The 15,076-nt window shown below is 40.8% G+C and overlaps 1 protein-coding gene across 5 annotated transcripts in view; it reads right to left on the minus strand.

The window, feature by feature from the left end:
• Dnm3 (dynamin 3) overlaps positions 1–15,076 on the minus strand; it is a 471,739-nt gene that overhangs the window by 254,063 nt on the left and 202,600 nt on the right. For 3 of the 5 annotated variants that reach the window (XM_075988409.1, XM_075988405.1, XM_075988407.1), the window contains exons 13-14: positions 12,885–12,936; positions 12,034–12,063 (exon numbers count right to left, since the gene is read on the minus strand). In XM_075988409.1, the coding sequence (XP_075844524.1) occupies positions 12,034–12,063; positions 12,885–12,936 (82 nt within the window). The remainder of the gene's footprint in view (positions 1–12,033; positions 12,064–12,884; positions 12,937–15,076) is intronic. The other 2 variants (XM_075988406.1, XM_075988410.1) reach the window with 1 other exon arrangement.

Below are 15,076 nucleotides of genomic sequence, written 5' to 3' on the forward strand. Positions count from 1 at the left end.
TTTAATGTGTCCCTGGGGCAAAAGAGGAAACAGAAAAATAACGATGCTTAGTGGCACCTGAGGCCAGTGAGGGGCAGAGCCATGTGCTGAAGCCTGGGAGTCAGGCTGCAGAAGCCACGCTCATAGCCTTCATGTTCTTCTCTGTACATTGTGCCCACTTTGAACCATGGGCCATGATGAGCCCTTCCAAATGGACTCCAGAGACAGTTGCCAAGAATGAAGTCATGAACTTTGGGGAGGGGAAGAAAAAGACCAAAATATGTTTAAAGCTAAAATTTGTTTTAAATGATTTTTAAGTGCTATAAGCATTCAATATAAATATTAATATATGTTTATATTAATTTATTAATATAATTAAATAATATTATTATATCATGATTAATTGATAAAATAATATTTTTTAATGCTATAAGCATTCAGGTGAATAATTTTTATTGATCTTGGGGTGGAAGTCTCCTTTCTAAATATAAATACTATGGAAGAGTCGAGAGAAAAAGAACAATACAAAACTAGATTCCAATGAAGGAGCGGCATAGAAGCAGCCAGCGCACGGAGAGTGTGAGGGAAGTGAGAGAACAGCTCAGTAACACAGAGCGGGGGAGATGGGAGATACAACTCCAAGTGTTCTCCAGCATCAGAGGAGAGGTGTGGTCGAAATCAAGTATTTCAAAAGCGGATTTCTGAATGATTTCAACATAAAGAAATGAAGCCACCAAGAAGGCACATTGCCAGATACACACATACAATCATCATACACTGTGCACATCTGTTTGAATCTCAGGCTGGGCCTCATGGATACTTTACTATGCAACAAGAGCAAATATTTTACCTTTTGTAATTTTTTTTAAAAAAAAGATTAGCAGATATCACTGTATTTGGAAAATTTTTCCCAAAACATTACAAAAGTTAAAAAAAATAAAAGTCAGTAAAAGAAAATTGTTAGTAAGTATAACAAAATATCAATACAAAAGATCAAAAATAGAATATAAAAATTAAGTTATAAAGTAAAAGTATTAATTTCAGGGAACATAAGGAAAGGCAAGAATAGTTCACACCACAGAAAATACTCATTGTCAGTAAGGTGAAACACTTCTCACAGCTTCCGAAGGCAGAAGCATGTGACCCAGCCAAAAAAATCGTTTCCATACACCCAAGTACAAATCCAGAAAACTACTGTGGAAAAAAACAGCAAGACAAAGTATATATTTCTTAAATTGTCTAAGCCAAATTAATACCTTTTATTTTACAATAAACAATTTAAAAACTTAGAGGTAGAAAAATGTTTCTTCTCTTTATTACACATAAAAATACCCAAATTTAAAAGTAAAGAAGAGAAAAATATCCAATTTTTTTTTTTTTGATTTTCAAGACAGGGTTTCTCCGTGGCTTTTGGTTCCTGTCCTGGAACTAGCTCTTGTAGACCAGGCTGGCCTCGAACTCACAGAGATCTGCCTGCCTCTGCCTCCTGAGTGGGGGATTAAAGGCATGCGCCACCACCGCCTGGCCCCAAATTATTTTTTAAAAAACTTAAAAGTCAATATGAAAATGGCACAGAGTGTTCCTCCGAAAGATAAAGGACACACCAGATCTTTCAAAACCCAAAAGATCCAACATCCATTCCAAACACAAACATGGAAAACTGCTCCATAACCACCAGTAAATGAAACACAAATTTAAACAGGAATATATTATCCTTCCCATTAGACTATCAAAACTTATATGAAGTGTGTTTATTCAGAGCCAGGGGTTCAACCTTTGTAAGTGGGTTGCTGTTGGTCTATTGAGGGTGCGGCAGTTTGGGAAGCACGGCAACCATACAAGGGAAACAGTGCCAAAGCCTCCTTCATGATAGTGAGGAAGGAAGTACAACCATCCAAACACAATGAAACTGCAGTGAGCCCTGGCAGGAGCAGAAAGTGGACCACAGGCACTCCTGAGGGATGGCATAGGAAGAGTAAGGGATAGGGGGGTGTGAGGTGAACAAGACTTTGCCTTGGGCCTGAGACAGGCCAATCAGAAAGAGATCAGCAGCAGCAGGGAGCTTCTTCACCATGCTGCTGGCTGAGTTGGTATAAAGCAGAAGCTTCTCTGAGATCTGAAGTCAAGGTTAAACAAGCTGTCCTTACAACAAGGACTCACTACTCTGGGATCAAACAACCAATATAATCCCAGGGTCCATAAACACTTGAGGGCCACAAGCGGGAAGATCTTAAGAAGTCGCTATTAATGCAGGGGAATGTTTGGGTTTGAAAATCATGATTAATAAAATGGCTTCTTTCGTGGAAGATGCATAGAAAGATAGATGATTGATAGATAGATAGATAGATAGATAGATAGATAGATAGATAGATAGATAGATAGATAGATGGATAGATAGTAGATAAATGATAGATAGCAGATAGATGATAGATAGTAGATAGATAGATGGTAGATGATAGATAGATAGATAGATAGATAGATAGATAGATAGATAGATAGATGGTAGATGATAGATAGATAGATAGATAGATAGATAGATAGATAGATAGATGGTAGATGATAGATAGATAGATAGATAGATAGATAGATAGATAGATAGATAGATAGATAGATAGATAGATAGATAGATAATATCTAAGTTCCAGGAAATTTTTGAACCATTCAGGCATTTACCACACTAGGAATCGAACACTCCTCACCTGTAGATGAGTGTGACCTCATAATATTCATTCTCTATTCTTAATAAAGTAATTATTTTCTTATCTTATAAGGTATTAGCTGGCTCCTATACCTTATAAGGAATTATTGGAATAAACTATAGAGTTTAGAGATAAATATTGACTTACATCTCCCTTAAATTCATTGTTTTCGGGACTACTGAAGATATAGGAGCATTACTATAAGAAGAGTATTAGAAACAAAAATGACAGCAAATGAATATAAATGGTGATATGTAGTAGTTGAGACTGTGAAGCGTGGTTCTTGCTGCAATGTATAAGCTATTGGAAGCCGTGGACAACTGTGATTAGCAGGAGGCCTATAATCACTTGTTCCTACCCATCCGTTGCTGCTCTACACTCAACAGCTAAGCCTAGATGCCCATTACTTGCGGAATATATGATGAAAAGGTGGTACATTTACACAGAGGAACATTAACCTGCTGTTAAGGAAAATGAAATTATGAAGTTAGGAGGTAATTGGATGGCGCTAGAAACCGTCATCCAGAACAAGGTGACCCAGACCTAGGAAGACAAACGTCGCATGTCATCTCTCATGTGTGGATGTCACCTTTTCAGCCTTAAATATGTGTGTTTGATTGGGAATACTCAGGAAGGTTAATAGACTATCAAGGGACCATGGGGGAAGAGCAGGTGGTTCAAGAGAGGGGCATATGGAATATAATGATGTAAAGAGGGAAGGGAGAATAATGCAAGAAAAAGAATTAGATGGGGTGGGGATGGGAGGGCAGGATAAATGGGGAACATGGGGAGAAGCGACTGACACTAAAGGCCTTCTTTAAAAGGTAGCCATATATAAACCTACTACTGTAGAAGTGTCCTAAATATACACACATACACTTATAGAAAAAGACGTTAAATAGACTCACCTATTACAGGAAGGAGACCAAAACCCCAATAATATGCCCCATACTAGCAAATAATCCCAGCACCAGAGGTGAGCTACCTATTTCTGAGCTGTCAGTCAAAGGGTCCCATAGATTGCCCCAAACATTGTAGAATATTGCCAATGCTCTTGGTTAGCCTCTATAATTTCATGGTAAGACCCGGCTGTTGGAGACACTATATACCTTAGTGGCAAAACAGGGAGAAATCAAGGAGGTACTGACCTCTACTGGCTACCTTTCACGGGATTAGAAGGTGTTGTACGCACACTACCAGGAAAGAAATCACCAGTCTCACCCAGCTGTGAACTCTGTGAGCCACAGTAATGACTGGCCTGACAGACAAGATGTGTCTACTGAGACAATGGTGGCATAATTGTAGGTTATGAGAGTAACCATCCACTTTCTGATTGCTTGTAGGGAGCGTTTCCTAAGCCCATATTTGACACTGTTAATAGGACCAAGAAACTGTGACTAGCTAGGTCATGGACCCTAGTGGAGACCCTACCAATACGGCTCAGCTATCAATGATAATATTACACCCGTAGATCAGTGCATCTGATGGATGGCAGCTAACACAGAAAACAGCAACTGGTCAATGTGCAGTGAATAAGAAACTAGAAAGTTAGCCGGGCGGTGGTGGCGCACACCTTTAATCCCAGCACTCGGGAGGCAGAGGCAGGCGGATCTCTGTGAGTTTGAGGCCAGCCTGGTCTAGTTCCAGCTAGTTCCAGGACAGGAACCAAAAAGCTACGGAGAAACCCTGTCTCAAAAATCCAAAAAAAAGAAAGAAAGAAAGAAAGAAAGAAAGAAAGAAAGAAAGAAAGAAAGAAAGAAAGAAAAAAAGAAAGAAACTAGAAAGTTAAAAACGGGACATTCATGACACATTCGTTACACCAAGACTCGGGGATCTTCTGGGAAGCGGGACAGGAAAGAGCCAGAGGTAGTGGATGACTTCAAGGAAAAACAGCATCTTATGGACTCCGCAGGACAGTTGCACTATGAACTCACAGCCATTTTGGCGGCGTGCACAAGATCTGCCCAAGGTCAAGCTGAACAAGAACAGTCACAGCAGGAAGGAGGAAGGAGGAGGTGAGCACCACGTCCTTCCAGGAGCTGTGGAGCGATGGTTACTTATCGCTACTGGGAAATAAGAGTGTCAGGTTTCTTTAATCCCTAGCAGGTTGACACCACTATAGGACAGGTTCCATTCCTGAGAGTAGTTAGGCCATGCAAATTGGAGCCCATGGGTTTTAGAAAAAAACAGAGAAGAGAACTCAGTGTTAGGTGGGGAAAAAAATGGGGTTGAATCTGGGAGGAGTTGAGGGAGGGAGTAAATATGATCTAAATGTATTGTATGAAATTCTCAAAATATTAATCACAGTATTACTTGAAAATTAGCAATATTTTATTTCATGTCTTCATGGCTAATGTAGTATCTTACTTCAATTATATTATTTATATATATAAGTAATGTAACATCTAACTTCTATGCCATTAATAAACTTTATATGTTCTTTCATTTAAATTTATAAATGTAGGTAATAAACAAAAAATTAAATTTCTCATCTTTTTTATATTTTTGTTTTTCGAAACAGGGTTTCTTTGTAGCTCTGGAGCCTGTCCTGTTACTAGTAGACCAGGCTAGCCTTGAACTCACAGAGATCAACCTGCCTACCACTACCTCCTGAGTGTGCTCGGTTTAAAGGCATGTGCCAGCACCACCCAGTTTTTTTTTTTTTGAGGCAGCGTTTCTCTGAGTAACCCTGGCTATCATGGAACTTATTTTGTAGACCAGGCCAGGCTGGCCTCGAATTCAGAGATCTGCCTGCCTCTGCCTCCCCAGTGCTGGGATTAAAATTCTTTTTTCTTAAAGAGTAAGCTTATAGTCAAATGACCTGGATCTGAATCCTAGAGACTTCATTGATATTCTGTATGATCCAGCACGTACTTCTGTATGTGCCTCAACTTCCTTCCTGGTAATAAAGTAAGAGGGATGCAGATCTCAGGGAGGGGAGATTAACACACACACACGTGCACACATACACACAACTATTCCTAGGCTTATTACCTACTAGCATCTCATTTAATATTTACAACAACCTAGGAAGCAGCTACTATTGCTATTCACTTCAGAGTAGAAGCTCGAGGCCAATGTGCTCCTGCTTACACAGTGACTTTTGTAGCTGAAGAGTGGTCAGAAAACATTGCTTCTCAACCTCGTACTGGTCGATAGGATTATTTTTAAGGGACTGGGAGAGTAAGGGGTAGAATTCTGATAATAGATTGGGAAAAAATATTAATTTAATCAGTCAGTTGGCCACAGATGTTAAGAAGGAGGAACTATCCACTGTTATGACTTTAAAGAAGATAACACGGGCAAGCAACCCCTAATCAGAACGGAATTGTTTAGATGCCAACACTCAGCAAGCCCATCCCATCGTCGGGTGCACTTCCTGGAATGGCTGAAGGAGCTTCTTTGGACCACAACTCTGAGCTTCAGGTGAGTGGGTCCATCCCCACTTCCAGGCCCTATGACCAGGTGAGAAGCCAACTTTGTCCTCACATATCCAGGCCTAGGTCAATAAGTATGTTATGTTATCTAGCCCCAGGGGTTGGTTGGATAGAAGCACATGAATCAGCAGTCTAATTTCCTAGAAACTTCTTCATTCCTACTATTGAACAGGGAATACCCGGAGCAATAATTGCTGTCACATTGGAGCCAAATAGCCAAAGAATGGAGCCAAAAAATATGGAAGGAGCCAGCCTGGGCCATGAATTAATCCACAATTCTACTATCCCCTCATTTCAATTATATACATTAATAAGATCGCTTTTCCAGAGTCTTTTGAGTTTCCTGAAACCTACAGCTGAAAGAATCCAAGCTTATGTAAATATCAGTACCAGGAAATCAGCTAAGGGTCAGGTTAAAGGGGGTAAAATGAGAAAAACCTGCACGGAACACTCCACTTTCAGCTAGGGAGCGGGCAGTCACTGTGCTGGAGTAGTGCTGAGCACAATGATACAAAATACACAAGCAGTAAGCCTGAGCCTCTGAGGTACCACATATGGCCCAGGCAAGCATGGGATCTCCTCCTGCCTCAGGAAAATCACTTTGGATTCTCCCAGTGGCAGTTGAGTGCAGTCTGGGGCCCATGAGCACATCAGCGACTTTTCTGTCCTACACCGTGGGGGCCAAAGTGTGAATTATTAGTCATTTAAATGTCAACCATTCCTCTTTCTCCCTAACATATTAAAGTCTAGAAAATTGCATCCCATTTGTGTTTTGGTACTCACGTCTTAAGGCCAGCAAGGCCCATGTCTGTCCCTGGCATCCCATGCGCTCCCCATCCAGCACCTGCAACTCCTTTATCAGGTAACAACCTCAGCTCTCAAGTGACGTTCAAAGACATCATCAGTTCAGTAACTTCAATCCCACACCTCACTTCTGCTTCCCCTCAATCCTAGGACACATTTTCTCTGACTTCAGAGACACCTCCAGTATCCCAGCTGGTCAATTTCCTTTCAATTTTCTGTCAACATCATCTTTTTTTTCTTTTTCCTCAGCACAACCTCAGATATACCTTCCTGCTTTCCTTGTCATTTGGTGAATCCAAATGATGGTGCCCTGGTTAGTAGAATATGAAGCCAAATGTCATTAAAACCTCCTTCACTCAGACTTCTATCCCTTTTCCATTTGATGGAAAAAATGAGAAGTCTCAAATCTGGCCATGTTATAGTTTTAATATGAAATGTCCCTCGGGACTTTTAGGGTCAAGGCCTGATTGCCAGCTGATCAGTTTTCAGGAAACCACCAGACCTGAAAGTTCTGACAAGCTGATAGATTAATGTGTAACAAGGAATTAATAATTTTTTAACTATAGCAAGTAAAGGTAACTGGATATGTACAATTGATGCTCTTGGAAAGGTGTATCCTCTATCTGCCCGTCCGTTCCTCAATCTCAGCTTCCTGGCCACCTCAAGGTGAGCAACTCGGCCTTACTCTGCCCTCTCCACCATGATGCTCTGGCTCAGGATGGTGAAAAACAAAGAATCCAGTACAGCATGGACTGAAACTATGAGTCCAAGTCCTACTTGCTTCCGTAAGTTGTTTCCCTCGAGCATCTTGTCACAGTGACAAAGTCTTCACCTTGAGAGTGGGACAGCCATCTTCCCGACTTCATGGAGCTGTCAGAGCACACTGAATCAGGCTTTAATTGTATCGAGCTATCAAGATGCTGGGGTTGTTTGCTACTTGTTGATGTCTCCTGGTTTATGCACAGTTCAAGCCACTCACATTAAGTGGTACTTCTCTCTCTGCAAAACTGCAATGCAGTTTTCCTCTTGACCTTCTATGTTGACTATGGAGGAATCTCAGCTCAGAACAGGTTCAGTTTTATATATCTTCAGCTTTATGACAGCTTCCAGCTATAGACTAGAAGAACTGTCTTTAAGATTATAGGGTTGCTGTTATCACTAGGTCTCAGATGGTGCCTGGCACTCCCTACCACCTAACAACTTCCCCTAAGCTTCCTGAAATCCCCCAAGCATCCACTGCAACTGACTATTCTTCCCTGGCATGTTCTCTCCATGAGAAGAACCAGCCTGCAGTGATTGCCAGCTCCTTAGCTATGGATGGAGTCCTCCCTGTAGCCCTTCTCCTTAATGTTGTCTTCCACTCTGCTCCTCTCTGGGCTGTCCAACCTTTCTTACCACCTCTTGATCTTCTTTTCAGTTCCCCATGGATTCCAATCTTTTATTCATCACCCTTTGAACCTTATATTTCTTTCAATGTTGTCACCCTTTGGAGCTAATCTCATCTCTCCCGTGACTTTGAGAACGACTTTAAATAGAGACAACTCTAAAACACATCCCTCTGCGCTACATGACTCCCGAATCCCAAGTCATAACGATGTCCCCAATAAGCACAAACAACTCCTACCTTCTTTTCTTACCCCGTCTAATTTATCTTCCTTATCTTCCCTTTGTCAGTGTGTCTGCTCAGTCATAAGCCTGGAAGGGCAACTCACGCCTAAATTGGTTCTAACCATATTTGCCTGCCTCTGTATGCTTCCTTATACCAATATTTGCATTTTTAACACGTTTCTTCAAAAACACTATTAGTTCCAGCATCTGTACTTGCACACCCTTTGACACTATTCTCTAGACTTCCCTGATATAAGAACCAGTTGGTATCCCTTCCCTTTTGGAAATCTACCAAGGGCTCTCCTGTACTTTGAAGATGCTCTTTGTCTCTTCTCAGAGACACATCCATCCAATCTCCCGTGATGTGTTCGCTCTGGCTTCCAACATTGTGAATCCAGATGTACACTCAATGGCCACCCTGCTTTGAGTCTGAATCCATATCTAATCCTCTATGGTCCTTTCCTGTGCCCAAATCAGAAGGCTGAGAGCAATGGAGTCTCAAGCCCTTGTTCTGGCCTCCAATTCATCACAGGCTTCTGAAGTTCTTTCTGTTTCATCAAATTCTTGAATTTATCAGCATTGCCACTAACTCAGAACTATCTATAATTTCTTATCCAGAACACCTGACTAGTCTCCGTTCTCCATCTTGCCTCCCCTTCACAGTCTCCCTCCATCCCACAAGCAGCAGGATGCTTCTAAAATGTTCCTGTGACTTCCGTGTCTGCCCTCGGGAAACAACAATACTCTGATGGAACTCTGAGCCTCATGGCAGTAGACAAAATGCCATAAGAAAAATGTAAACAACAAAGTGAGATAATGTGAGACTCTGAGGAGGGAGTGTAATCAGACATATGGGACATGAAAAGGCTAGCCTCTTGCAGAAGTGATGTTTCAGTAAGACTTGAGTGAGCAGAAGCCTATAGAATTTAGCAGAGCATATACTGCTTACATACCAACATCCCCAACTGGACCCTGAGTACATCTTACTACTCTAAGCATTGCCACAGGCTTTAGCATATTTAGATTTTAAATACACATCTGATGAGCACAGAGACAGCTGAAGCTTCCATTGAAATTGCACAAAACTCAACTTGATGTAAATTGTGTGATTATAAATTTTTTGTGTTACATGTTGGCATCGATTTGTAAGTCGACTAAAATTTGAAGGCAATAAAATCGAGTGGGGCAGGACGGACTTCGTGTTGTTTCTGTTGTGTAGTTTTTACCCCATACCCTGCAGCCCCGAGAGGATAACAGAAGGGACATTACCGCTCGAGAGACGCCGTGGGACCTTTCAGCTTTATTGTACATGTAGTAGCGGTTGGAAGGGTGGGATCTAAAGGCCCTGGCTCTGAATCTTTTCACAGGCAAAGCTAATTTTATACAAATCCAAGCAGACATCAAATACCTAGATTCATAAATAAAACAACTTTAAGTTGTGATAGTGTACTTCTGCTAAGCAGACAACTATAAAAGGTCCTCTGAAAAATATGCTCTTGTGTTATAAATGCCTGGATTTGATTCTGGAAAGTAAGTTATTGAGAGTCATAAACTAAGAGTTGCAAACTGAGATTATTTCTTTTGGTTGACAGCAAAATCTGTCCTGAAACAAGTGGATTTGCTGCTTTCATTTGGCCTCCCTGCAGGGCCTACTAACTTGTTTCACTACACAAATAGGTTACGCTGGTTGACACAGTACTCCCTCTGATCCCACAAAAATATTGGGTTTTGCATGCCACAGTATATGTACTGTTTTTCTAAAGCATTAGAAATAAAATAATTCTGGATTTCAAGACTTGAGTGACCCCAAGTACTATTTTCCAACATGCTCCTAATTTTGTTATCTTGGGTTACAAAACCTCTATAATGTGTGGGATTTGATGTTCTTGGCAAAAGTGAAGTCACAGAAACACAGTCATGATCTTAGCATTTAGAGCTTCTCTAATTGAGAGCAATGCAATTTCAGGCTTCCTCTCAGATCTTATATAAAGTAGATACCTGTGCCATCAAACTACTGCATTTCCTTGCTGTAGCTTCTGACCTGTGTAAACTTTTTTTTTTTTTGAGTCAGGGTTTCTCTGTATACCTCTGGCTGTCCTGAAACTCACTATGGAGACCAGATTAGCCTCAAAATCAGAGACCCACCTGCTTCTGCCTCCCAAATGCTGGAATTAAAGACATACATCACCACCAACCAGGGAGGAAACCTTTATAGGTAAACCCACACCACATGAAGCCGCAATCTAGACATTGTGGGCATTGGAATAATTTATTGTGACTTCTAATTTTTCAAATACTTCATTTTCCTCATCCTATAACTTCTATAATTATTTGACCAATTGTACTTCATACATCTTCATCTAAATGTTCCAAGTAGCACATGCCTTCTCGAAGCAAGGATTGTTCTCTTTCTAGGGTATGTGTGTATCTTCTACTTGGCTGTGGAAGCATCCTTACGCATATAGTTCAGACTCTTGTAATCACCCTGTAGAGATTCCCTATTTGATTCATTCTGTATCCCATTGGACTGGATTTCACTATGTAGCTCAGGTTGGACTTGAACTTGTGACAATCCTCTTGTTTCATCCTCCTGCAAACTTCCCCCACATAATTTTACAATATATATACATATATATATATATATATATATATATATATATATATATATATATAATATTCTTCCCAGTACACATCTGAGCAAGCTTGGGATCATTTTGGATAAATCCCCATGGCTACTAATGAGCATGATTAAAGTTGAATACCTAGATTCAAAGCTTGTTTTTTCCTAAATATTAGGGGCAAATACCCGACTCATGTGCCAACCTGTGCAGTTGGGAGGACAAGCTTATTTCCTTCATGGTACAAATGAGAACACAGCTTCTGTTTAAATCTTTCTCAAATAGTTTGATCATGCCTTTATACTTCTGTAAAATGTATTAAAAGATTCAAATCTGCAGTCATATAAAAACAATGTAAGTGTGCTTTGGGATTTTTATTCTTAAAACATACAAATAATTGGAATTGGGTAAGCTTACAGATAAATATATTAAAGTTATATAATCAGTGTTCACCCACCTTTTAGAAGCATCATGTACATTTATTGAAAACATTATTATACAGGGGAAAGAGAAAGGCTTATTGTCTCAGACCAACAAAGCAGAAAAAGAAGGGGATGGAGTGGAGAGCGTTAATGATTTTAATGATTTTAAGGCCCGTTAAAATTAGAGAAACATCAAAGCACCCACCAGGTTAAGGGTTTATTATTACAGCATCATAGGGTTTACTAGTTCATACCTTTCAGTCACAGCGAGTTATTAGCAGTGAAGGATAACCCTCCGAAGAGGAGTTTTGTTTCAGTGATAGGGTGTTATGAACAAGACAACCTAAGTTTTCTTTAAAAAAAATTAGTAGCAAGCGCTAGTTGAGTTAATCAGTTAAAGACAAACTGTGCCCTTGGGAAGCTAAATAAAAAAGCAACAGTAAAGCTTACAGAACTTAGCTCGTACAATTTGCCTTGAAGGCGGAAGATTGGTTCCCTGAAATAGCAAAGAATTATATGCTTTAGTTCAGAAAAAAAAAGTTTTAAGATAAAGTCTGTTATTACCTCTTCTCCTTTCAAAACAATGGGAAAAAAACATCTAGAGCAGAGGTTTCAATTTGTTCAATAATTGTACCTCTGCGTTTAAAAAAAAAGCTTTTAAAAATCATCATTGTTTTGACTTGAAAAGAAATAACAATGCAAATATTCATTATCACATAAAACATAGAAGAAACAGCAAACTGCCGGAGTTAATACAGTCTCTGCAGAGCGCTATTAGTCAGACAGCAGGTCAGCCCCAAAACTCAAAAACCTCAAGTGATCAGAAGGCCTTAGCAATGAGCATCATCATCAAGCAAAAGAAATTTGGCGTGGCAGAGTTTGAACCCAGCTCTGCCTTCCTTCTGGGCTCTCTTCACTGTTACCAAGCTGTGCGAACGTGTGAACTAGCCAGCAGCACCCGGAAGCCCATGCAGCAACTCACCATATTTTCACCCTTGAACTGCCTCGGATTCAATGTTAAATTAAGTTCGGTGGTAACAGAAGCAAGCAAAAGAGGACACAAGGAGTCTAATGCAAAAACGCACAGCAAATAGCGGGGGTTACTTAAGGTGAGGCGGTAAGGTTAACTGCAAAAACAGCCAAAACAAAGTGCAAAGTTTGCTCCAAAGAGTTTGAAAAGCAAAAATAAAACAGAAAGCTGCATCTTAAGCAAAAGCTACGTGTGATTAATTTGCATTTAAAAAAACTTGTCAGTCAAGCAGTTTAGTTCCGATGCTTTGGGGCATGCATGCACTGGGTCTCTTGCATGGTTCCTACCTGATTTCCAATTGTGCTTTTCTTGTGAACCTGACTGCTCCTCTGCTGAGCACTGAGAAAAGCAAAGGAGAGCAGCACTGAAGAAATGCAAGATGTGTTTTGGTGAACAAGTAACAGACACAAAAATACATCACATACTTTAAAAACTCAAGGCAGAAGTCATCGCTACAACCCAGGTCCATCTAATTCTGGAAGATAAAACAACCCAGTGGGATTTCTTGCAGCAATTAGCAACCACCAACAAAAACTATACTAACTCCCTGTGGGAAAAACCTACATTAATAACAATGGTTTGATGCATTGGGGGGAGGCTTCCCCTGGTGTGCAAAATAATGGGAATGGGCATCAAGTTAATACTTAATACTTAGTGGTATATATACCACTTTCTGTGACATAGGTATTATTTTTCTGCTCAGTACCCTCTACTTCCAACAACACTGTTTTACTCAAAGGCCAATGCCAAAGTTCTTGCTATAGATTCCCAGGCCTTCCTCAATTTATGTCCCTCTCTGCCATTTTGACGCATATCCTCTTCTCATTAGCTTACTCATTGGTGAAATCCAGTCACCTTGGCCTTTGCCAGAGCACTCAGCATAGCCCTCCACAAGAGGCTTCATGCTAGCTTGCTGATGCTCTAAAGATGCACCCCAATTTCTCTTAGGACTGGAGAGGGAGAGGGAGAGGGGAGTGGGAGGGAAATAGGAGAAGGGGAGGAAGTGGAAAATTTTAATAAATGAATAAATTTATATAAAAAAGATATCTCTCCTATACTTTTGCAAGGCTCCCAACATCTCTTCAAGTGTTAGCCCCAACTTATCTTGTCAGTGAGGCCTACGTTGATCACAATTTTAATGTGGACCTATGCCTTCCTTCAGGTACCCCCCACCCTGTGGCCTCCTTTGTTTCTCATTGTGACATTTCGCCGTCCGGCCTGCCGTAGTTGGTTTTCTGTCTGTTTATCCACACACACCCTTCCACATCTAACTGGAAGCACCCTGTGAGCGAGGCTATCTCTCCGGGGCTTACAAAGTTGGCAGCAGAAGGTATCTATTGAATGAAGAGTCCCGTGAGGCCACTGCTATTATACTCCCCACTTCCCAGGGAGCCGGGAGGAAAGGTTAAAGTCAGTCATCACTCTTAACAACTTAGCCCCAGAGCCTATTCTAGTAAGTATGATGTTATGCTAGCTCTCAGAAGAGCGAAGACTTCTGCTCGGTGGTCCATAGATCTGTGATGAGAAAACACAACTCATCTTGGGTATTCTGGCAAGATTAGCGATGCCCTACCCTCAGTCAGTTCATCTAAAGTTTATAGTAGCTGTTTCAGAGGACAGTGGGATGGTCTGCAAGAAAGAAAAGGTAGACTAAAGCCAGAAGCTCTCTGCTCAGTGATTGGATGTTATGGTTAGGTAACAAGATAGAAATCAAAACCCCACTTAGAACAGTTGTTCAAAAAACAGCAGCTTTCTGTAATCTCCCCCGATGTGTTTAAGCTGCTTGCCTCCACCCAAACTCATAAAAACCACACTGCACTCAGCTGGGCCAGGCAGGGTGGGCAGCAGACAGTAACACTACATTTTTGGCCACTGGAGATATTTTGTGTGTATTTTTGTTTTTCATTACTAATTTACTAATTTCAGTTTCTTTCTGAAGAAAAAAACCCGTAGTTTTATAATTTATAGCTAAATGCCCAATTCTCTTCATTTCTTTTCAACCATTCCTTTGAGGAATCTCAGCCTACAGTTCTCAGTGTTTTGTAAGCAAGGATGTAAAAGGCTTGATTCTGTCTGTGGCCAGGAACCCATGTGCCCACACTGCCCTCTGGCTGCCCACCAAGCCTGGCACACTGGGTGTCTCAAATACTGTTCCCCCTGAACTTCAGTCTCTCCCTCTGTCACCAAAGTCGCCTTCCCAGAGGTCCCCTGGGCTTGTCCCTCTTCTAGGAATAAACAGGAAAATGTCTGCTGCACTGTGAGTATGCCTTGATTATGGTCATCTTCCTATATATGATTTTGTTTTAAGGGGACATGTCTTTAACAAACCTCTAATGAATATAATCACTTTAAACCTACAACAGACCCAGAAGCAAGCTTTTTAATAAATCCCCGTGGACTTTATGTTATGTGTAGATTCCCTTAAAATAAGTTGGGGAAAAAGAAGCAGAACCCAACCTTGGGCGGAGCTTGATCCCAT

This window comes from Microtus pennsylvanicus, chromosome 10 (genome assembly GCF_037038515.1).
Source record: "Microtus pennsylvanicus isolate mMicPen1 chromosome 10, mMicPen1.hap1, whole genome shotgun sequence".
Classification (NCBI taxonomy): domain Eukaryota; kingdom Metazoa; phylum Chordata; class Mammalia; order Rodentia; family Cricetidae; genus Microtus; species Microtus pennsylvanicus.